General features: G+C 38.8%; 1 protein-coding gene across 2 annotated transcripts; it reads left to right on the top strand.

Annotated features, from left to right (window-relative positions):
• The first annotated feature begins 1,530 nt into the window (after positions 1-1,530).
• Positions 1,531-25,789, top strand: rrbp1b (ribosome binding protein 1b). Of its 2 annotated transcripts, XM_041784402.1 has the most exons (25): positions 1,531-1,603; positions 11,844-12,561; positions 13,237-13,385; positions 13,966-14,088; positions 14,182-14,334; positions 14,549-14,667; positions 17,697-17,850; positions 17,977-18,073; positions 18,582-18,661; positions 19,025-19,062; positions 19,147-19,242; positions 19,336-19,387; positions 20,607-20,647; positions 20,738-20,804; positions 20,969-21,061; positions 21,148-21,240; positions 21,488-21,559; positions 21,929-22,015; positions 22,142-22,234; positions 22,448-22,516; positions 23,245-23,337; positions 24,045-24,128; positions 24,260-24,322; positions 25,256-25,362; positions 25,474-25,789. In XM_041784402.1, exons 2-24 carry the CDS (start codon positions 11,871-11,873, stop codon positions 25,343-25,345), a joined length of 2,697 nt encoding a protein of 898 aa, XP_041640336.1. In that variant the 5' UTR covers positions 1,531-1,603; positions 11,844-11,870; the 3' UTR covers positions 25,346-25,362; positions 25,474-25,789. The 2 variants fall into 2 exon arrangements, with proteins under 2 accessions (XP_041640336.1, XP_041640335.1); XM_041784401.1 differs by having other exon boundaries at positions 25,256-25,789.

The following is a 25,789-nucleotide window of genomic DNA, read 5'->3' as shown; positions in this document are numbered from 1 at the left end:
CAAGGCTTAAAGGGAAGAACAGCTGCTAAGAAGCCATTATTGAGGCCTGCAAACATCCAGAAAGGCCTCAGATTTACCAGGGAGCACAAACACTGGACTGTTGATGACTGGAAGAAGGTACTCTGGACGGACCAGTCCAAGTTTGAACTCTTGGGTCAGCATGGTCGTGTTTATGTCTGCAGAGAAGCAGGAGAAGGTTTTGATGCCAGATGCACCCACAGTGAAACACATTGGGGAGTCCATTATGGTATGGGGCTCCATTTGTGGATACGGCGTGGGCAAATGAGTGAAAATGGACGGTATCATGAACAAGAACGTCTACCACAACATCTTAGTGCATCATGGAATCCCTTCTGGACTGAATCTGATTGGTCGTCGGTTCATATACCAACAAGACAATGACCCCAAGCAGACTTCAAAGCTGTGCAGAGACTATCTGAGCAAGAAAAAGGACTCTGGAGTACTGGAACTGGTGGACTGGCCAAGTCAAAGTCCGGATTTAAATCCTAGTGAACAAATTTGGGATTTAGTAGATTCAAAGATTGATGGCACAAAAGTTTGATCTAAAGCAAGTCTGTGGGAACAGCTAGAAACTATCTGGAGCTCAAAAACAACAGAGACTGTGGAAAAGTCCAGAAAAACAACGGCAGCAGGAATGAAGCTGTTATCAAGGCCAGAGGAGGCCGTACAAAATATGAAGTTTTATGGTTATTATGTGTGAAAAAGGAATATTTAGTTATTTCAGTTTGTTATTTGCCAAATAAATAACAAAAAGATTTTTAGTTTTAAACAACTTTTTGAAAGATTTCTAAAATATTTGTGTTTTCTCCTTTTTATGTCAGGTGGTTTAATACATTTGTTAAACACTGTAGATGTAATAAAGCTACACATGTTTACACCACCGAGGTGTTCATGGCCTTACTGAAGCTTTTGCATTACAGAATTTCACATAAAGAACTTGAAACATGTATTTACACACACGTTAAACGTGTCTGTTCAAGGAATTCAACACTATTTTGAAAGAAAAATGTTCTTAATTTTTCCTTTTTTTCCTATCAGTCAGATTTGAAAAAGAAAAGTCCTTCATCTGCCTCTGTGCATATGAAGGCAGATTATCATTAATGTCTAATATGCAGTTAAACTGTGATGTATCAAATATAAAATAAGACTGAACAGTTTTAACCTGTTTCTAGAATCATGAAAAAACACATAAAGAACACACACACACACACACACACACTGCCTCACTGTTTATCACTGACACAGAAAGGTATCCCACTAATGCTCTTAGACGTCGTAATAACGTTTAATTCAAAAATATCAGTTGTTTTTTTTTTAACTTAAAATGTAATAATTGAATAAAAAGAAGGTTTAAAGGTCGTTTTGTTTATTAATTAGTTATTTCTATGATTTTAAATCGGAACAACTCCCATGTTGAGCTCGCGGTGTCCTCCCGCCTCCTCATTTCCGGTTCATTTAAAGATCTCCAAGTGACGTCCGCACTGACCAATGAGAAGTCTTGTTGCCGGCGAGGGGCGGAGCTTCTGGTCCCGTTCACAGAAAGTGCCACGACTCTGAAGCCTGACAGACCCACTCCGCTGAGGTGAGAAAAACTTTTCTATTACGATTTTACAGATTTTATTTCACCTTTGATGAAAATTTAAGACTGAAAATGAAACCTTTACGTAAGAATGACGCAGAGACGTAAGAGAGTTTGTTAAATACATGACATTTTACTCAGAAAGACCTTAAAGAGCAGAATCACAGGATGTTATTTTATTAAACCAAAAACGAGAAACCTCTCAAATCCAGAAGGCGGTGATGAAAGAGTTTGATGAGTCAGTGATCAAAGTTTGAATTAAGGACTGAGTGCTGCAGAAAGTCTGGACGGAAGCTGGTGCAGCTGCAGAAATAAAGCTTTTTGGGTAAATTACACTAAAATGATGACTGAGATGAAAAAATATCATTTTGAAGACAAACCCACGAGGCTACAGCGTGCACGTGAAGGCATCCGTGTTTACTTCACGTGTTTTCGTCTATTTGTGTTTTTCGCCAAATTTAACGTAAAGTTCTGGATCTGAGGGTCCCAAAGAAACCGAGCAGGGTTACATAACTCCCCCTCTCTCTGTGTTCATAGTACAAAGGGTTAATTGTGGACTCAGACACGTCACTCCTGCAGCCCCCTCTCTGCAGGACATACCATCATTTATGAAAATATTTAGGTTTCTTAATTTTCTGCAGGTTTCTCTAAATAAATCAGACTCTATACAGGCTGAACAGAAGCTGTGTTTTTAGTGATTTTGCCTTAAAATGCTGAGTTGAATCATATTAAAGTTTAGGAACAGAATGTACCAGAAGAATAAAAAGTTAAAGTTCTCACGCTGCATGCTCCTGGTGTTCTTGTGCAGCATCATTATTGATGATTTGACTTCCTAAAGGTCTGTTTAAATGCTCAGGTTAACCCGGACTGATCTTTTAATTTTTAAATTGTTTTTAAAAATACTTAATAAACTGTTCCGTGTGTCAGAACTCCCACTAAAGTCAACATTTGTTTTATAAATGAAGCGCAGTGAAAAGTACAGCATGTTCCTATAGAGGGATAGGGCTGGGCGATACAGACTCCGTACCGTGTCTCGATATTTTTCAGCTGCATGCTGATACAAGATTTCAGCAAGGGGGGTTCAGAGGACTCTAAAGACCCCGTCCCTTTAAGTGGATGGGACCCCTTTAAATGATGATGAAGACCTAACCCAGCAAAATTAAAAACAGAATTCCTTATTTTGTTAAAAACGTCTCCTGCATGTGTGACACAGCATACTGCACAGCTGCATGCCATTCGAAGCTCAAAATAAATTTAAACATGAGGAGGAAACCGCAAAAAAGGCCCACATTTGGCAAAAAAAGCCCCTCCCCTTCCACCGGGCTGGCTAAGGGCCTGATGTATGTCTACATATTTTTACCTGTAAAGAACAAATAAAACGTTTGCTCTGAGTCAAATCCACCAAAAAACAAAAGTCACACAGGCACTTTTACTGACATCAAGATAAATAACATCAACATGGAAAATAAAGTCAAAATTGAGAAAAGATTTTCTTTGTAGCTGCTCTTCAAAGAGTCTCAGATGTTAAAGAGTTCAGAGTTTCAGTTTAATCGATGCATGTGATGCAGAAATCCTAAAATCAGTGAGTAACCATGTTTAATAACAGTCATCATGACTGCTACGGATGCACCCTGTTAACCACACGATATCAGTATTGGCGAATCCCTGCAGAAATTTAAAATCAATATATCAGCTGCAAGTCTATATCAGCTGTAAATATCAGCCTACATCAGCTGTAAATATCAGTCTATATCAGCTGTAAATATCAGCCTACATCAGCTGTAAATATCAGTCTATATCTTCTGTAAATATCAGCCTACATCAGCTGTAAATATCAGTCTATATCAGCTGTAAATATCAGTCTATATCAGCTGTAAATATCAGCCTACATCAGCTGTAAAAATCAGCCTACATCAGCTGTAAATATCAGTCTATATCTTCTGTAAATATCAGTCTACATCAGCTGTAAATATCAGTCTATATCAGCTGTAAATATCAGCCTACATCAGCTGTAAAAATCAGCCTACATCAGCTGTAAATATCAGTCTATATCTTCTGTAAATATCAGTCTACATCAGCTGTAAATATCAGTCTATGTCAGCTGTAAATATCAGCCTACATCAGCTGTAAATATCAGTCTATATCAGCTGTAAATATCAGCCTACATCAGCTGTAAAAATCAGCCTACATCAGCTGTAAATATCAGTCTATATCTTCTGTAAATATCAGTCTGTCAGCTGTAAATATCAGTCTATATCAGCTGTAAATATCAGTCTATATCAGCTGTAAATATCAGACTGTCAGCTGTAAAAATCAGTCTGTATCAGCTGTAAATATCGGCCTACATCAGCTGTAAATATCAGTCAATATATCAGCTGTAAATATCAGTCTGTCAGCTGTAAATATCAGTCTATATCAGCTGTAAATATCAGTCTGTATCAGCTGTAAATATCAGTCTATATCAGCTGTAAATATCAGTCTATATCAGCTGTAAATATCAGTCTGTCAGCTGTAAATATCAGCCTATATCAGCTGTAAATATCAGTCTATATCAGCTGTAAATATCAGTCTATGTCAGCTGTAAATATCAGTCAATATCATCTGTAAATATCGGTCTATATCAGCTGTAAATATCAGTCTATATCATCTGTAAATATCAGTCTATATCAGCTGTAAATATCAGTCTATATCAGCTGTAAATATCAGTCTATATCTTCTGTAAATATCGGTCTATATCAGCTGTAAATATCAGTCTATATCATCTGTAAATATCAGTCTATATCAGCTGTAAATATCAGTCTATATCTTCTGTAAATATCAGTCTATATCAGCTGTAAATATCAGTCTATATCAGCTGTAAATATCAGTCTATGTCAGCTGTAAATATCAGTCAATATCATCTGTAAATATCGGTCTATATCAGCTGTTAATATCAGTCTATATCTTCTGTAAATATCAGTCTATGTCAGCTGTAAATATCAGTCAATATCATCTGTAAATATCGGTCTATATCAGCTGTTAATATCAGTCTATATCTTCTGTAAATATCAGTCAATGTCAGCTGTAAATATCAGTCTATATCAGCTGTAAATATCAGTCAATATCAGCTGTAAATATCAGTCTATGTCAGCTGTAAATATCAGTCTATGTCAGCTGTAAATATCAGTCAATATCAGCTGTAAATATCAGTCAATATCAGCTGTAAATATCAGTCTATGTCAGCTGTAAATATCAGTCTATGTCAGCTGTAAATATCAGTCAATATCAGCTGTAAATATCAGTCAATATCAGCTGTAAATATCAGTCTATGTCAGCTGTAAATATAAGTCTATATCAGCTGTAAATATCAGTCAATATCAGCTGTAAATATCAGTCAATATCAGCTGTAAATATCAGTCTATGTCAGCTGTAAATATCAGTCTATATCATCTGTAAATATCAGTCTATATCAGCTGTAAATATCAGTCTATGTCAGCTGTAAATATCAGTCTATATCTTCTGTAAATATCGGTCTATATCAGCTGTAAATATCAGTCTATATCATCTGTAAATATCAGTCTATATCAGCTGTAAAAATCAGTCTGTATCAGCTGTAAATATCAGTCTATGTCAGCTGTAAATATCAGTCAATATCATCTGTAAATATCGGTCTATATCAGCTGTAAATATCAGTCTATATCTTCTGTAAATATCAGTCTATGTCAGCTGTAAATATCAGTCAATATCAGCTGTAAATATCAGTCTATGTCAGCTGTAAATATAAGTCTATATCAGCTGTAAATATCAGTCAATATCAGCTGTAAATATCAGTCAATATCAGCTGTAAATATCAGTCTATGTCAGCTGTAAATATCAGTCAATATCAGCTGTAAATATCAGTCTACATCAGCTGTAAATATCAGTCTCTATGTGCTATAAATATCAGTCAATATCAGCTGTAAATATCAGTCAATATCAGCTGTAAATATCAGTCTATGTCAGCTGTAAATATAAGTCTATATCAGCTGTAAATATCAGTCAATATCAGCTGTAAATATCAGTCAATATCAGCTGTAAATATCAGTCTATGTCAGCTGTAAATATCAGTCAATATCAGCTGTAAATATCAGTCTATATCAGCTGTAAATATCAGTCTATATCAGCTGTAAATATCAGTCTATGTCAGCTGTAAATATCAGCCTATATCAGCTGTAAATATCAGTCAATATCAGCTGTAAATATCAGTCAATATCATCTGTAAATATCAGTCTATATCAGCTGTACATATCAGTCTATATCAGCTGTAAATATCAGTCAATATCAGCTGTAAATATCAGTCTATATCGGTTGTAAATATCAGTCTATATCAGCTGTAAATATCAGTCTATATCTTCTGTAAATATCAGTCTGTGTCAGCTGTAAATATCAGCCTATATCAGCTGTAAATATCAGTCTACATCAGCTGTAAATATCAGTCTATGTCAGCTATAAATATCAGCCTATATCAGCTGTAAATATCAGTCTATATCAGCTGCAAATATCAGTCTATATCAGCTGTAAATATCAGTCTATATCAGCTGTAAATATCAGTCTACATCAGCTGTAAATATCAGTCTATGTCAGCTATAAATATCAGCCTATATCAGCTGTAAATATCAGTCTATATCAGCTGCAAATATCAGCCTATATCAGCTGTAAATATCAGTCTATATCAGCTGTAAATATCAGTCTACATCAGCTGTAAATATCAGTCTACATCAGCTGTAAATATCAGTCTCTATGTGCTATAAATATCAGCCTATATCAGCTGTAAATATCAGTCTATGTCAGCTGTAAATATCAGTCTATGTCAGCTGTAAATATCGGTCAATATCAGCTGAAAATATCAGTCTATATCAGCTGTAAATATCAGTCTATGTCAGCTGTAAATATAAGTCTATATCAGCTGTAAATATCAGTCAATATCATCTGTAAATATCAGTCAATATCAGCTGTAAATATCAGTCTGTCAGCTGTAAATATCAGCCTACATCAGCTCTAAATATCAGTCTATATCAGCTGTAAATATCAGTCTGTCAGCTGTAAATATCAGTCTATATCAGCTGTAAATATCAGTCTATATCAGCTGTAAATATCAGTCTATGTCAGCTGTAAATATCAGTCAATATCATCTGTAAATATCGGTCTATATCAGCTGTAAATATCAGTCTATATCATCTGTAAATATCAGTCTATGTCATCTGTAAATATCAGTCAATATCAGCTGTAAATATCAGTCTATATCAGCTGTAAATATCAGTCTATATCTTCTGTAAATATCAGTCTATATCAGCTGTAAATATCAGTCTATATCAGCTGTAAATATCAGTCTCTATGTGCTATAAATATCAGTCAATATCAGCTGTAAATATCAGTCAATATCAGCTGTAAATATCAGTCTATGTCAGCTGTAAATATAAGTCTATATCAGCTGTAAATATCAGTCAATATCAGCTGTAAATATCAGTCAATATCAGCTGTAAATATCAGTCTATGTCAGCTGTAAATATCAGTCAATATCAGCTGTAAATATCAGTCTATATCAGCTGTAAATATCAGTCTATATCAGCTGTAAATATCAGTCTATGTCAGCTGTAAATATCAGCCTATATCAGCTGTAAATATCAGTCAATATCAGCTGTAAATATCAGTCAATATCATCTGTAAATATCAGTCTATATCAGCTGTACATATCAGTCTATATCAGCTGTAAATATCAGTCAATATCAGCTGTAAATATCAGTCTATATCGGTTGTAAATATCAGTCTATATCAGCTGTAAATATCAGTCTATATCTTCTGTAAATATCAGTCTGTGTCAGCTGTAAATATCAGCCTATATCAGCTGTAAATATCAGTCTACATCAGCTGTAAATATCAGTCTATGTCAGCTATAAATATCAGACTATATCAGCTGTAAATATCAGTCTATATCAGCTGCAAATATCAGTCTATATCAGCTGTAAATATCAGTCTATATCAGCTGTAAATATCAGTCTACATCAGCTGTAAATATCAGTCTATGTCAGCTATAAATATCAGCCTATATCAGCTGTAAATATCAGTCTATATCAGCTGCAAATATCAGCCTATATCAGCTGTAAATATCAGTCTATATCAGCTGTAAATATCAGTCTACATCAGCTGTAAATATCAGTCTACATCAGCTGTAAATATCAGTCTCTATGTGCTATAAATATCAGCCTATATCAGCTGTAAATATCAGTCTATGTCAGCTGTAAATATCAGTCTATGTCAGCTGTAAATATCGGTCAATATCAGCTGAAAATATCAGTCTATATCAGCTGTAAATATCAGTCTATGTCAGCTGTAAATATAAGTCTATATCAGCTGTAAATATCAGTCAATATCATCTGTAAATATCAGTCAATATCAGCTGTAAATATCAGTCTGTCAGCTGTAAATATCAGCCTACATCAGCTCTAAATATCAGTCTATATCAGCTGTAAATATCAGTCTGTCAGCTGTAAATATCAGTCTATATCAGCTGTAAATATCAGTCTATATCAGCTGTAAATATCAGTCTATGTCAGCTGTAAATATCAGTCAATATCATCTGTAAATATCGGTCTATATCAGCTGTAAATATCAGTCTATATCATCTGTAAATATCAGTCTATGTCATCTGTAAATATCAGTCAATATCAGCTGTAAATATCAGTCTATATCAGCTGTAAATATCAGTCTATATCAGCTGTAAATATCAGTCTATATCTGCTGTAAATATCAGTCTATATCTGCTGTAAATATCAGTCTACATCAGCTGTAAATATCAGTCTACATCTGCTGTAAATATCAGTCTATATCTTCTGTAAATATCAGTCTATATCTGCTGTAAATATCAGTCTATATCTTCTGTAAATATCAGTCTATATCTGCTGTAAATATCAGTCTATATCTTCTGTAAATATCAGTCTATATCTGCTGTAAATATCAGTCTATATCTTCTGTAAATATCAGTCTATATCAGCTGTAAATATCAGTCTATATCAGCTGTAAATATAAGCCTACATCAGCTGTAAATATCAGTCTTTATCTTCTGTAAATATCAGCCTACATGAGCTGTAAATATCAGTCTTTATCAGCTGTAAATATCAGTCTATATCAGCTGTAAATATTAGTCTATATCAGCTGTAAATATCAGTCTATATCAGCTGTAAATATCAGTCTATATCTTCTGTAAATATCAGTCTATATCTTCTGTAAATATCAGTCTATATCTTCTGTAAATATCAGTCTATATCAGCTGTAAATATCAGTCTATATCAGCTGTAAATATCAGCCTACATCAGCTGTAAATATCAGTCTATATCTTCTGTAAATATCAGTCTATATCTTCTGTAAATATCAGTCTAAATCAGCTGTAAATATCAGCCTACATCAGCTGTAAATATCAGTCTATATCTTCTGTAAATATCAGCCTACATGAGCTGTAAATATCAGTCTATATCTTCTGTAAATATCAGTCTATATCAACTGTAAATATTAGTCTATATCTTCTGTAAATATCAGTCTATATCAGCTGTAAATATCAGTCTATATCTTCTGTAAATATCAGTCTATATCAGCTGTAAATATCAGTCTATATCTTCTGTAAATATCAGTCTATATCTTCTGTAAATATCAGTCTATATCAGCTGTAAATATCAGTCTATATCAGCTGTAAATATCAGTCTATATCAGCTGTAAATATCAGTCTATATCAGCTGTAAATATCAGCCTACATCAGCTGTAAATATCAGTCTATATCAGTTGTTAATATCAGTCTATATCAGCTGTAAATATCAGCCTACATCAGCTGTAAATATCAGTCTATATCTTCTGTAAATATCAGCCTACATCAGCTGTAAATATCAGTCTATATCTTCTGTAAGTATCAGTCTATATCAGCTGTAAATATCAGTCTATATCAGCTGTAAATATCAGTCTATATCAGCTGTAAATATCAGTCTATGTCAGCTGTAAATATCAGCCTACATCAGCTGTAAAAATCAGCCTACATCAGCTGTAAATATCAGTCTATATCAGCTGTAAATATCAGTCTACATCAGCTGTAAATATCAGTCTATATCAGCTGTAAATATCGGCCTACATCAGCTGTAAATATCAGTCTATATCAGCTGTAAATATCAGTGTGTCAGCTGTAAATATCAGTCTATATCAGCTGTAAATATCAGTCTATATCAGCTGTAAATATCAGACTGTCAGCTGTAAAAATCAGTCTGTATCAGCTGTAAATATCAGTCTATATCAGCTGTAAATATCAGTCTGTCAGCTGTAAATATCAGTCTGTATCAGCTGTAAATATCAGTCTATATCAGCTGTAAATATCAGTCTATATCAGCTGTAAATATCAGTCTATATCAGCTGTAAATATCAGTCTATATCAGCTGTAAATATCAGTCTGTCAGCTGTAAATATCAGCCAACATCAGCTCTAAATATCAGTCTATATCAGCTGTAAATATCAGTCTGTCGGCTGTAAATATCAGTCTATATCAGCTGTAAATATCAGTCTATATCAGCTGTAAATATCAGTCTATGTCAGCTGTAAATATCAGTCAATATCATCTGTAAATATCGGTCTATATCAGCTGTAAATATCAGTCAATATCATCTGTAAATATCAGTCTACATCAGCTGTAAATATCAGTCTATATCTTCTGTAAATATCAGTCTATATCAGCTGTAAATATCAGTCTATATCAGCTGTAAATATCAGTCAATATCATCTGTAAATATCAGTCTATATCAGCTGTAAATATCAGTCTATATCTTCTGTAAATATCAGTCTATATCAGCTGTAAATATCAGTCTATGTCAGCTGTAAATATCAGTCAATATCAGCTGTAAATATCAGTCTATATCAGCTGTAAATATCAGTCTATATCAGCTGTAAATATCAGTCAATATCAGCTGTAAATATCAGTCTATATCAGCTGTAAATATCAGTCTATATCAGCTGTAAATATCAGTCTACATCAGCTGTAAATATCAGTCTATATCAGCAGTAAATATCAGTCTATATCAGCTGTAAATATCAGTCTATATCTTCTGTAAATATCAGTCTATATCAGCTGTAAATATCAGTCTACATCAGCTGTAAATATCAGTCTCTATGTGCTATAAATATCAGTCTATATCAGCTGTAAATATCAGTCTATATCAGCTGCAAATATCAGTCTATATCAGCTGTAAATATCAGTCTATATCAGCTGCAAATATGAAGACAAAATGTCAACAAACTAAAAAAAAGGCAACTTAAAAATATGTGCAAATGTCGAAAATTTGAAATGTCAAAAGAATTTAAAATATAAATATTAAACCTGAGAAACTGAAAGTTGTGTCTTGTTCCTCAATATTTCTGTCCAGTCTTTAAATTCAACTACTTCATTCTCAACAGTTCAGCTCCAGTCACAAATTTATCTTTTGCTTTTCTCCTGAATAATAAAATAAAATCTCTTTTCCTTCCTGTCTGACACAATCGTCTCTCTGAAAGCTGACTTTGTAATCTGTTCAGAGTCAGCTGATCAATAATCAGTAGTCGTGTGATTTAATCATCGTTGTGATCTATAAACCACTCAGTGGTTGAAGCCGGGAGCCTGTAACCACACATGGTGACCTTTGACCTCCTCTCACTGATCTGCAGGTGTTATCTTTAGAGCTGGCTGGAGATTATCACACAGTATAAAGGTGCATTTCAACCAAAATGTCCTGGAGCTTCTTGTTAAATACCGTCATGGTTTCTTTGGCCCATTGTGGTCTACAGTTCCACCGTGGTCTAAGATTTATAGGTTCTGGTCCCCTCTTATTAGAGCTGTATTGACTCCACTATCAGAGGTCAGTGGGCTTCATTGACTTTCAGCTTTCAGAAATCCAGACACCTCCTCCTGGCTGCCCAGGAGCTCCTGGAGCGAAGATCCGCCTGGTCCACGACAAAGGGGGCTGGTATTTCTTTATAAGTTCCCCGCCCTTATCTCCCCCCAAGCAGCGACTTTTACAGAGGTAGATCAGTTATCCTGGAGCTGAATTTAGACTCTAGTTCCTGTGATCAAGAGTTCCTCAGAGGTTCTTGGTTCCTGGGACAGTCCCATCTGTCCTTATATGGGCCACTGCTGAGGTGGTAAGCTGTAGAAAGTCTTAGGGTCTGTAAGTTCAGCCTCCAGGTTTAACTTCCGTTAAATGTCCTCCTCTCTGTCCTCCAGACTTCCTGTGGGACCCTCTGATCAGTCATGGACGTCTCCGACCCCCAGACCCTCGGCTTCATGGTCTTTGGAGGCTTCATGATCATTTCGGCGGTGGGCATCGCCCTCGTCTCCACACTCTCTATGAAGGAGACGTCCTATGAGGAGGCGCTCGCCAAACAGAGGCGCCACCTGGTCCAAAACCAGAACCAGCGATCAGAGAAGAAGAAGAAGGACAAGAACCAGGAGAAGAAGAACAAAGGGAGGAAGAAGGAGGAGCGGCCTGAAGTCAAGCTCCCTGAACCCAGCGTGGAGGTCGACGAGGAGCCTGAGGTGGTCACTGTTACTGAACCAGAGTCTGACCCGGAGCCAGCTGCTGAGCCTGATGCTGCACCTGAACTTGAACCGGTACCAGAACCTGAACCAGCACCTGAACCTGAGCCCGAAGCTGTGCCTGCTGTGGTAACCATGGCCATCGAGTCTCCTCCAGCACCGTCGCCAAAGGAGAAGAAGAAGAAGAAGTCAGCCAAGGCGGAGCCAGCTGCTGTGGTGGAAACAGTTGCAAAGGAGGTTCTGGTGATGGCGATGGCGCCGGTGGTGGAGGTTTCCCCGGTAAACGTGCCTGAAGTAACCAAAGAACCGCCTTCCATCAAACCTGAGGAACCCAAAGGACCCAAAGAACCAAAAGAGACCAAAGAGACAACGAGCAAGAAGAAGAAGAAGAACAAACCTGAGCCAGGTGAGCTACAAAGACGGGGATCACTGAATCTGGTAACGTCTGATCAGAGAGTTTTCATATTGATCTTAGAGGTCTGATTGGTGTCTCTGTTAAACTAATGTTTGATTGCACTTAAGGTTGTCATGGTAACAGATTTAAGTAAAAATGAATATTGATCCTGCTGATATCAACAAGAACAGACGGCCAATAGGAGGAGTGATCGGTAAATCCTCTACACACCTGAGGATCAATAACCGCTGGGATCAATAACCCAGGCAGAGTGTCTGGACGTAAAAATGCAAAAAAAAAAACCCAAAAACCTTCAGCATTTTAGTAAAAACATAAATACTTCCAATAGTTTAGTAGTTTAAACATTGGCAACAGAGATGTTGCCAATGTTTTTGGTCAAAAACAAATGTTGCCAACGCTTTTGGTCAAAAACAAATGTTGCCAACATTTTTGGTCAAAAACAGAAAAGTTTCCAATGTTTTTGGTCAAAAACAGAGATGCTGCCAATGTTTGAGAATAGAAATGGAAACATTGTGTTTGTTCATGTCAGACACTTTTCAGCAGGTTCTCACAGGGACTGTATCGTCTTAAACACACTGTATTGATCGGGTATTGACCGTTTGAATCCCTTAATTCCAGTTCACCTCTTAGGGGTATTAACTCTTGTTTTCTGGATTGTTCTTCCAGTGGCAGACACTGCTGACTCCTCTGTGACACTCCCGTCCAGCGAGCTGCTGTCCGCCGTCTCCGCCATGACGCTCAGTGAAGATGAGACGCAGAAACTCCTGGAGGTCCTGAACCAGAAGGCCGGAGTCCGCCAGGAATCATGGCAGCTGGTAAGCACTAGTGGTCAGAACGCGAACTAAACTTCTCCTGTTTCTTCTCAGTCTGCAGAGTTTCATGTTCGCTGTCAGTAGAACCAACAAGTCAAACTAAAAGTAAACAGAGGTGGGAGCGCAGATGGTTGAGTGGTTTGGGGCGCTACCCATGTGCGCAGGCGGCCCGGTTCGGATCCGGCCTGTGGCCCTTTACCGCATGTCTCTCCCCGCTCTCTTCCCTGTTTCTGGGTTTGTCCACTGTCCTTCCTCTATCAAATGAAGGCATGAAAAAGCCCAAAAATAAATCTTGAAAAAAACCCCAAAAAAAACAGTAAACAGAGGTTAGAATATTCAACAAGTAAACAAAGCCAATAGTCCTAAGGCAGGGTGGGTTTATTTATAGAGCAACATTCAGACATGAAATGATCTAAGAACACAGAGCTTCTGAAACATGATAAAACATAACTGCTCAAAGATAAATGAAGATATTAAAGTGACCTACATCCTTACAGTGGGAAATACTACTAATACCCATGTATTTAGTAGAAAACAAGGATTTCCCCTGTTTGCTGAGCGTTTGAGTCTCTTTGACTTTCAGGCGTGTCAGAAAGGAGACCCTTTGTCTGCTCTGAAGAAACAGCTGGAGGACAAAGAGAAGCTGCTGACCGCCGAGCAGGAGGACGCCACAGCCGCCAAGAACCGCCTCCGAGAGCTCAGCAAGGTCAGACGCTGCTAATATCGTAAGCATGTTTGCATCATTTATTCCCCTCCTGCTCAATAACAATATCTTCCATTTCTGTACCTCTTCCTGCAGCAACTCAACACAGAGAAATCCAAGATGGCGTCTCTGGAGGCGCGTCTGAAGGCGGAGCTTAGTGCTCAGGTTCAGGAAGTCGACGCTCTGAAGACCACGATGGAGACTGCTGACCATGAACATCAGAAACAGACTGAGCAGCTGAACCAGAAGGTAACGTCATACTTTGGAGAGTGGGTTAAATCGAAGTCTTTTTGGGGTAGTCATCATGCTGAGATCGAGCATTTAGAGCCCAGAGAAAATCTGGGGAGGGAGGATACATGGACAGATAGATGAGGCACAGCAGAAACATTATCAGCCATAGATTGAGTCAGGATAACTGTGTGGTTGTGGCGTGCTATGCTAACAGTGTGCTGACCTCCAACAGATCCTGAGTCTGCAGGAACAACTGGAGAATGGTCCAAACGCTCAGCTGGCCAGGCTGCAGCAGGAGAACTCTATCCTCAGAGATGCCCTGAACCAGGCCACCAGCCAGGCGGAGAGCAGGTAACTCATCCTGTATCCAGGTAATTCACCTGGTAACCCATCCTGTAGCCATGTTACACACCTGGTAACTCATCCTGTAGCCATGTAACTCACCTGGTAACCCATCCTGTAGCCATGTAACACACCTGGTAACTCATCCTGTAGCCATGTAACTCACGTGGTAACTCATCCTGTAACCATGTAACTCACGTGGTAACTCATCCTGTAGCCATGTAAAACACCTTGTAACTCATCCAGTATCCAGGTAATTCACCTGGTAACCCATCCTATAGCCATGTTACACACCTGGTAACTCATCCTGTAGCCATGTAACTCACCTGGTAACTCATCATGTAGCCATGTAACTCACCTGGTAACTCATCTTGTAGCCATGTAACTCACCTGGTAACTCATCCTGTAGCCATGTAACACACCTGGTAACTCATCCTGTAGCCATGTAACACACCTAGTAACCCATCCTGTAGCCATGTAACACACGTGGTAACTCATCCTGTAGCCATGTAACTCACCTGGTAACTCATCCTGTAGCCATGTAACTCACCTGGTAACCCATCCTGTAGCCATGTAACACACCTGGTAACTCATCCTGTAGCCATGTAACTCACCTGGTAACTCATCCTGTAGCCATGTAACACACCTGGTAACTCATCCTGTAGCCATGTAACACACCTGGTAACTCATCCTGTAGCCATGTAACACACCTGGTAACTCATCCTGTAGCCATGTAACACACCTGGTAACTCATCCTGTAGCCATGTAACACACCTGGTAACTCATCCTGTAGCCATGTAACACACCTGGTAACTCATCCTGTAGCCATGTAACACACGTGGTAACTCATCCTGTAGCCATGTAAAACACCTTGTAACTCATCCAGTATCCAGGTAATTCACCTGGTAACTCATCCTGTAGCCATGTAACTTACCTGGTTACTCATCCTGTATCCATGTAACTCACGTGGTAACTCATCCTGTAGCCATGAAACTCACGTGGTAACTCATCCTGTAGCCATGTAACTCACGTGGTAACTCATCCTGTAGCCATGAAACTCACGTGGTAACTCATCCTGTAGCCATGTAACACACCTGGTAACTCATCCTGTAGCCATGTAACTCACGTGGTAACTCATCCTGTAGCCATGTAACACACCTTGTAACTCATCAAGTATCCAGGTAATTCACCTGGTAACTCATCCTGTAGCCATGTAACTCACCTGGTAACTCATCCTGTAGCCATGTAACTCACCTGGTAACTCATCCTGTAGCCATGAAACTCACGTGGTAACTCATCCTGTAGCCATGAAACTCACGTGGTAACTCATCCTGTAGCCATGTAACTCACGTGGTAACTCATCCTGTAGCCATGTAACACACGTGGTAACTCATCCTGTAGCCATGTAACTCACGTGGTAACTCATCCTGTAGCCATGAAACTCACGTGGTAACTCATCCTGTAGCCATGTAACTCACGTGGTAACTCATCCTGTAGCCATGTAACACACGTGGTAACTCATCCTGTAGCCATGTAACTCACCTGGTAACTCATCCTGTAGCCATGTAAATCACCTGGTTACTCATCCTGTATCCAGGTAATTCACCTGGGAACTCATCCTGTAGCCATGTAACTCACCTGGTAACTCATCCTGTAGCCATGTAACTCACCTGGTAACTCATCCTGTAGCCATGTAACACACCTGGTAACTCATCCTGTAGCCATGTAACTCACGTGGTAACTCATCCTGTAGCCATGTAACACACCTTGTAACTCATCAAGTATCCAGGTAATTCACCTGGTAACTCATCCTGTAGCCATGTAACTCACCTGGTAACTCATCCTGTAGCCATGTAACTCACCTGGTAACTCATCCTGTAGCCATGTAACACACCTGGTAACTCATCCTGTAGCCATGTAACACACCTGGTAACTCATCCTGTAGCCATGTAACTCACCTGGTAACTCATCCTGTAGCCATGTAACTTACCTGGTTACTCATCCTGTATCCATGTAACTCACGTGGTAACTCATCCTGTAGCCATGAAACTCACGTGGTAACTCATCCTGTAGCCATGTAACTCACGTGGTAACTCATCCTGTAGCCATGAAACTCACGTGGTAACTCATCCTGTAGCCATGAAACTCACGTGGTAACTCATCCTGTAGCCATGTAACTCACCTGGTTACTCATCCTGTATCCAGGTAATTCACCTGGTAACTCATCCTGTAGCTATGTAACTCACCTGGTAACTCATCCTGTAGCCATGTAACACACCTGGTAACTCATCCTGTAGCCATGTAACTCACGTGATAACTCATCCTGTAGCCATGTAACACACCTTGTAACTCATCAAGTATCCAGGTAATTCACCTGGTAACTCATCCTGTAGCCATGTAACTCACCTGGTAACTCATCCTGTAGCCATGTAACTCACCTGGTAACTCATCCTGTAGCCATGTAACACACCTGGTAACTCATCCTGTAGCCATGTAACTCACCTGGTAACTCATCCTGTAGCCATGTAATACACCTGGTAACTCATCCTGTAGCCATGTAACTCACCTGGTAACTCATCCTGTAGCCATGTAACACACCTGGTAACTCATCCTGTAGCCATGTAACTCACCTGGTAACTCATCCTGTAGCCATGTAACACACCTGGTAACTCATCCTGTAGCCATGTAACTCACCTGGTAACTCATCCTGTAGCCATGTAATACACCTGGTAACTCATCCTGTAGCCATGTAACTCACCTGGTAACTCATCCTGTAGCCAGGTAACACACGTGGTAACTCATCCTGTAGCCATGTAACACACCTGGTAACTCATCCTGTAGCCGAGTAACTCACCTGGTAACTCAGACTCAGACTCAGACACACTTATTAGGTTGATTGTTAACTCTAAATTGCCCATAAGTGTGAGTATGCCAGCCTGTTTGCCAGTCCTGTGATAATCACTGGATCTTGAAGGCTTTTCTGTGCCCCATGCTGTGTTGAAATGATCTAACAGTTATCTGCCGTCACCGTCCTGCAGGCAGAACGCGGAACTCGCCCGTCTCAGACAGGACTGCGTCCGACTGGGCCGTGAGCTGACCGAGCGCTCCAACGCCCTGCGAGCCGATGAGGAGCTCAGGAAGAACCTGGAGGCCAAGATGGCTACGGCCGAGCAAGAACTGTCCAAAGTTCAGGTGGGAAATACATCAGACTAAAAACATCACATCTCATCATCACATCCCTGTGGTATATTTTATTTTGACAGCCAATCAGCTGTGAGTTTGATGTAAACAGGAAGTGCTTTCTTCTTCTCCCTGCAGCTGGTCCACGCAGACACGGAGCGCACTCTGCAGCAGCAGCTGGAGGAAGTGTGTTCCCAGCTGAAGGTTTCACAGCAGGAGGCTGCAGCTGTTAGCGGTCAGTGTTTCTGATAGCATGATGCTAACTCTGCCTCATAGTGTATAGGACATGGCGGTCGTCTCTAACCTGACATGCCCCATTGATTTGTTTCACACATCCATCTGGGAAAGCTTCAATAGGAAATGTTTGAGAAAAGGCAGAGGATTTGAAAAAAACTCGGAGTTTGATTGGATGAATGTTCTGTCTGTCACATCTCCACGGGCCAATCAGAGCAACAAAACATGTGACCTCTTTCACTGTGAAGCCATACTGTTGTAACTCGTGCAGAAATAGTTTCTGCATTCTCTCGCTGAAATAAGGAAAACAACCATTCACCACTAACCTTCTTACCTGTGGAATGTTCCAGGTGTCCTTGAGTACTCCTAAACTTCCTCTGTCTTTTCTAATGAAGCACAGAGGGCTCTTAAAGTGGATCTGACATCCAAAGAAACATGAAAATGTTAACGATTGTTGAGGTAAATTTCATGTGTTTGCTGATTTTTTATGCCCTATGTTTTCTCCTCAGAGCTCCAGGGGGCGCTGGCGTCCAAAGAAAGTGAGTTGCAGGAGCTGAAGGTCCAGCTGGAGAGCCAGGCGGTCATCCAGGTCAGAGCTACGATAATACAAAAATCTTTAATTACACGATAATGGTCTTTATTATCAATATAGATGCCTGTTTGATACCCCGATACCAGATTGCTAATATAATTATTTTAATTACTAAACAATTAGAACAAACCCTGCATTACTTCTGAATTGCACAAATACTTCAACAACTTTCAGAAAAGTTGCTGGGTCTGTTTGTCATTTCCTCACCTTCATGGATGTCTCATGAAAATCATGTTATTTTTATAAAGGCTCATCACTCTGATGCTTTTGACCACTCAAATAGAGATTGTAGTGTTTGAAATCACGTGTTAATGTTAACGTGTGATGGTGATGACATCATTGGCGTGTTTGTTTCTGCAGGTCGCTGAATCGTCTGAAGTTGAGCAGCTGAAGATCAGGTTTGAACCTTTTGTGTCTATCAGTCAAAAATCATGAGTGTTGTAGGAAACCTTTAAGTGACTTCCTGTGTGACTTCCTATCAGCGTGCAGCAAAAAGACGAACAGGTGGTCACTCTGGAGGCGGAGCTTACTCAGCTGAGGGAGGAGCTACAGCTGCTTAGATCATCACTATCAGAGAGGTAAAAACACACAGAACAGAATAATATTTCAAACATTTTACAGTGTTCATGATGAAACGTCTTTGATAAACGTTGTGGCGTGATTCTCTGCAGTGCAAAGGAAGACGGCGGCGAAGGCGAGGCAGCAGATCAGACACAGAAAGAGGTACGCAGATCCTCACAGTCAGGAAGAGTTACAGACAAAGCCCCGGTTGATGAAAAACACAGAAAAGGACTTCTGTGTTTTCCTCAATCTTTAATAAGGAACCTATTTAGACCCAAAGCCACATAAAAATCCTCCTCTAAAGCCTAAACACCTTCAAACCACTGAGAGGACAAAGCTCAGGGCATCCAGATGAACCACAGAGTCAGTGTATGCGACCGTCGCAGCACATACGCTTCATCTTACCTGTCGCCTCTGAAGACCACTACCTCCCTATCCCTCTTCTTTTGGACTGAGGTGACACCATGTCTGACAGGAAGAGGCGTGGCTACTGACACCAGAAAACCACTGAGGTGTTAATGCCCCACACTGTCTCAACTACCCATGATGCTTAGTGGCATCAAAGCCAGCTGTTAATATGACATCAACTTCAAAGACTAGGATGGAATGTTAGATAGACTTTAAAGAATGACATCATATTCAAAAGCTAGGATGGAATGTTTGATAATCTTTAAAGAATGACATCCTCTTAAAAGAAAAGGATAGAATGTTTGATAGCCTTTAAAGGATTACATCATCTTCAAAGGCTAGGATGGAATGTTTGATAAACTTTAAAGGATGACATCACCAGAGATAGAGGATGGAATATTTGATAAACTCAAAGGATGACATCATCTTCAAAGGCTAGGAAGGAATGTTTGATAGACTTAAATGGATGACATTATCAAAGATAGAGGATGGAATATTTGATAAACTCAAAGGATGACATCATCTTCAAAGGCTAGGAAGGAATGTTTGATAGACTTAAATGGATGACATTATCAAAGATAGAGGATGGAATATTTGATAAACTCAAAGGATGACATCATCTTCAAAGGCTAGGAAGGAATGTTTGATAGACTTAAATGGATGACATTATCAAAGATAGAGGATGGAATGTTTGATAAACTTTAAAGGATGTAATCAAAGGCAGAGGACAGAATGTTAGTGAAGCTCGGGATGTTGGGGCTTTTCCCTCTATTTCTTTCTCTTCTTCCTTGTAGTCTGCCACCTCTCCTCTGCCATCTTTGCTGGTGTGTACTGGTCACCAGTAAAAGTGGTGATGTCATTCTATGTGGCATCTCTGTGTGTAACGTCTAAGATCTTTTATTAGCTCCTGCATTTGAATTGACACATCTTTCCTATGACCTCACTTCCTGCCGTTTCTCCTTCTTCTCTGCAGGGATCAGGAAGTGAGACTGAATCGGATCAGCCCTTTGAAAAGTAAAAACCCAGAAATCTTGATTCAAATCTAGACGTCACACTAATATTTGATTTTTAATGCTACGTGCTTTTTCATCGTATTTGTGTCAGTTTGGAGGAGGAGTCTCAGCTGCTTCGCCTGGAGGAAGAGTTGCAGCAGGCTCGTAACCATGGCAACGTGAGTCAACAGCAAACACGCCAAATATGGTCCTAGATCCACGGATTATAGAGTGTGAAACATAGATCTGTTTACATGGTTAATATCAGAGATTAGACTCTTAGGTCACTGAAGAGGAGGTGATGTTCTGTGATGTCGGCTTTCTTTCTTCTCCTCGTCTTCAGGAGCTAGAGGAGAAGATGGCGGCATCAGCAGCAGCGCTTTCAGAGGCAGAGCGTCTGAGGGAGCAGAGGGAGGTGGAGCTTAAAGCCGAGCTGGTCAGTGACTTGAACAGAAAAATAAAAGTTTATTAAACTCGTATTTTCTAATATTAATTTACGTCTATGTGTTTCTGTGTTTCCAGGCTGAGGTTCAGTCCAGGTGTGCGTCCCTGCATTCAGACTTCCAGGTGTCCCTGCAGGCTCTGTTTCCTGGCGTTCCCATGGAGACAGAGCAGGTCAGTCAGCTGTTTCGTGTTTGTATGGATTTAAGATTTAATTTGATGAAAAGGTGAAAGCTAGCTGGTTTTGTGTTTATAATAGATGGGACAGATGGGCTGGGTGGATCCAATGATACAAAGAGGAACAGTTTAATAATGATAATGCTGTTTTATTGTGTTTGAGGTGGCTACAGGTTCATTGTTGAGCCTGACAGTCTGCACTCAGGGCTAAGCCGGGGTTTTCTCTGTGTTTTTATTTTTACAGGAGAACTGGATGGAAGTTTTCACTCAGAAAGTTCAGGAGGGTAAAAGTGACACAGAGAGGTCTCACTCTGAGGTAAAAACAGGGAACACTTTCTCCTCACATTGAACACGTCAGATAATAATGATGATTAGAAATAGAAAGTTTTAAAGGGGATATATCACTAAAAATCCACTTTTTTGTGTTTTTTCCTGCAGAATCTCAAATTCAGGACTTTTTAGGGACTGTTTAACTTTTGTAATTCTGTAACTTTTTATTCAAGAATTTCTCACTGTTATAATCTCAGGTCTTTTTATGCAGGTTTTTCTAGATTCATGTTTTTTTAAATCAGAAGTTTGGATTTTTTCTCCTGATTCAGAGCTAAACGACCTCTGTACTTTAGGATTTACATTTCTGACGTCTGTGACTCAGTGTGGTTGTCAACCTGATGTTTTTGTTGTCCAGCTGCAGGCGAGGGTGGAGGAGGCGGAGCAGAAACAGGCTGATCTGGAGGCGGAGTTTGATCAGAAGACGAAGCTGCTGCAGGACACGGTAACGATGAAGACGACCATGAACTTTAGTCTACCTTTCCTCTCATTGACCAGATTACTCTGCTTCTTCTTTGTTTTGGTTGTTTTTTTCTTGTCTGATTGGTTTTTTCATTTTCTTGGACGTCAGGAGGCGGAGCTTCAGGCTCTGCAGCGACGCTTTGAAGAAGAAGAAAACGAGTGGAAGAAGAAACTGACTGAGGCTGAGCAGCAGAACCAATCAGTGAGGAGAAAAGTCTTTTTCAATCATCAGAGATCAATATTAAACTCTGAATCACTGAAAGTTTAAATTTGATCCTGATGACTTTATTATCCTCTGATTTCCTCTATTAGTAGGGGTAACATTTAGGGGGCTTTTATTTTGAAAATCTGCATTACTATAGCGTCCTTTATCTGGGTGATCATGTTGATGGTGAGCGATTGCTTCTGTCTGCAGGTTGTTGATCAGCTGAAGTTGCTGCAGGAAGAAATTCAGATGAAGACAGAGACGGACGACACGCAGCAGGTCAGACGCCATGATTAATTTATCCACAATAAAACGTGTAAATATACCAACAATGGGGGCAGAGTTCAATAAATAAATCTGTTTTATCAATAGAAGGAATTATTTCAATTATCTTTTAATTCATATTAGTATTATTAGTATCTAGTTTTATTCTTAATTCAATTTAAAATTGTTTTTATTATTTCCTACTTTTCTCTTTCTTCTCTGTCTTATTATTTTTATTAACCAAAAGGATTTTTTTAACCATTATTTATTTTTCATTTTTCAATGTTTGATTTTCTTCCTTTTTTTCTTTCATTGATTATAAACTTATTCATTAATTTTGTGTCTTTAATTTATTAATTCATTCATATATATTTTTATTACTTTAAAATCTATTCTTTTATTAGATAATTTTGTGCTTTTTCACTTATTTAACATTGTAAAAATTCTTAGCATTTTTTGTTATGAGTATGATTATTTTTATATATTTATCTTCTTCTATTAACGTATACCTATTTTATTTTTAAGTTTATTTATTTATTCTTATTATTTAAAATGATATTTTATTTGACCTGAATTCATACATTCATGTAATCATTATAATAATTTCTTCATCATTTTTCTCTTTTTGACATTTTAGTTTTAAAATCAGTTTTCTTTTTATTTGTGTTAATCCAGTGGCTGTCTATTTTGTCTGTGTAAATAAAGTGTGTGTTAATAAAGTTTTGTCTCTTTGTATCTGTCAGCTGAGGGAACAGTTGATGCTGTTGGAGGCTCAGCTGGAGAAACAGCTGGAGGAGGCGAGCGTCACGCAGAGCTGCAGCGAGGAGCTCGCTCAGGTCAGAGACGCCGGCGTTCTAACCCCGAATTCATCATTTCAGCTTTAGTCCGAATTTAAATAAAAAGCTTTAAAATCTTCAGATCGACAGAAATACTTCAACCAGACGTAAGCAGTGACGCACAAATCTGTTAGCAACATTTAGACCAGAGCGGGGACCTGATGTGGAGTCAGAAGATCCACTGAATTCAGTTTTTTAGGGCTTTTTTTTTTGGTTGGAGAAGTTTTTGTCTCCTGCAGCTGATCTGTTGATCTTTTGGCTTCACCGAGTTCTGTTTTGTTGCTTTCTTATTAAGTTCCTGCTAATTATTGTGTTATAATAATATTATTATTCTATATTTATATTATTATTGTTTTATAATAATGATAATATTGTTGAATAATTATTATTATTGAATTATTATTATTGAATAATAATTACTATTGTATAATATTATCATGGTATAATTACTATTATTTAATAATATTATTGTATTATAATTATAGTTTTATTAAACAATTATATTATTATTTTATTATTATCATTAAATAAATATGTTGTTATTGAATCATGATCTTATTATCACATTATCTTATTATTGTATAACTAAATTATTTTAGTGTGTTTTTGTGCAGATTCAGTCTTAAGTGCAGCAGATGTTATTATTATATTATTATTATTGTATTATTATTGTAATATTGAAGTTATTATTGTGTGTTTGTGTGCAGATGCAGTCTCAGGTGCAGCAGATGTGCGTGCGTCTGCAGGCCGAGGAGCAGCAGCGTCAGCAGCTTCTCTCTGAGCTCGAGCAGGTCAGCGGAATAATCCGGAACACCTCAGGGCTCATGTTTGACCACAGCCGGTTTTTAAATCTGATTTTAACAAACATGGAGGATCACAGAGGTCACAGGAAGTAACATATGTTTTTTTTTTCTTTTTTCAGGCTCGACAGGAAGTGAAGGAGCTGCAGGAAGGGGCAGGGCAAACATCTGAGGCTCCACCTAAGGTCTCTGCCCCTTTTACATTTGTTTATGATCATAGAAATGAACTTTCGTCATAAACTCATGTCATGACCATGTCAAAGTAAAGTTTAGGATCCGTTTCAACCTTTCTCCAGAAGAGGGTCAGGGTCAGAGGTGAAGGAAAAAATGTGAACAAATAAAGTTAATTCAGTCAGGACCACTCTGTCAAACACACACGATTAGTGGTTATAAATATGGCAGGGAAGAGCAGCAAAAACGCAGAGCAGAGCAGAGCAGGGCAGCATCGTGACAACAGGATGACACCGATTCAGTCAGATGTAGCATAAAAGAGGAGCTAGGGTGGAGGAGGGTTTTAACAAGCAGCTAGCAGAGGGAGCAGCGAAACGTAGCATCAATATGGCAACACGAGTGTGATTAGCCAGTAGCGTGCTTAGAGCAGATCAGCTGATCTTGATTATATGGCAGTGCTCGACTCTGCAGCCTGCCTGGACTTAAGCTATACGCTCGATTTGTGAACAGAAGTTGAAATAAACTGACAGAAAAACTCTATAAAGGCTTTAAATGTGCTAAAACTTTGTTCACAATGTTCTACGCAGCCTCTTTTATTATGAAAGAATAAAAGAGCAGAAACGCTGCACGGCCTGTAAAAACAGGCTCATTACCCCGCTTTATTACAGACTCGCACAGGATTAGGATTACCAGTGGACCGCTCTGTATGTGGTCAGCTTTAAAGTTTGACTTTATTCTCAAAATTTCAACTTTAATCTCAGAGTGCACAGCAGGTTCCTTCACACTGGCCCTAATTCTCTTCTGGACCTTTCAAAATAAAATGACATTTATCTACTCCTTCCTGTTTGAGAAACCATAAAAGTTATTCAGCAACATTTCCTCATGCTTTTATTCTGAAAGGGTGTTAAATACAGAAATGTTGTGATTTCTTCATGTTGTTCCTGCAGGAAAAGGAGGAAGAGGAGGTGAAGAAGGAGGAAGAGGAGGTGAAAAAGGAGGAGGAGGAGGTGGAGGTGAAGGAGGAGACACCGGTGTGAAAACCGCTTTGCTGACTGTAAGCGTGGTTACCGTGGTAACCTGGGTTGTCACAATTACAGAATTTTTTTATTTTTTGTTTTTATTGTAATAAAAATAAAAAAATGTTACTTCCTGTTTGAAACCACAGAAAAATAAAAGACTTGATCTCAGACTTTGGAAATTTCGACATTCCCAAACGCCCCGTGAGGTCGGGGTTCTGAAGCTCCAGCTGCTGTGTCTGCTCGGGATGAATTATGACTGAAACTGTGCAGTTTTCTTTTTAGTCTGATTAGCTCCGTTAATGATTGTACTGATTATTTTAAAATGTGGTTTTGAAATTCAGACGACCCTACCGTGGTAACAGTTTTATAAAACTCACGACGAAGAGGGACCAAAGATAATTTTTTTAACAGTATTATAATTATTTACTGTCACTTCAGGACAAATAAACATTTGAAGTCTCA

The sequence above is a fragment of the Cheilinus undulatus genome, linkage group 4, assembly GCF_018320785.1.
Source record: "Cheilinus undulatus linkage group 4, ASM1832078v1, whole genome shotgun sequence".
NCBI lineage: Eukaryota > Metazoa > Chordata > Actinopteri > Labriformes > Labridae > Cheilinus > Cheilinus undulatus.
This window is presented reverse-complemented; position numbering and strand designations above follow the sequence as displayed.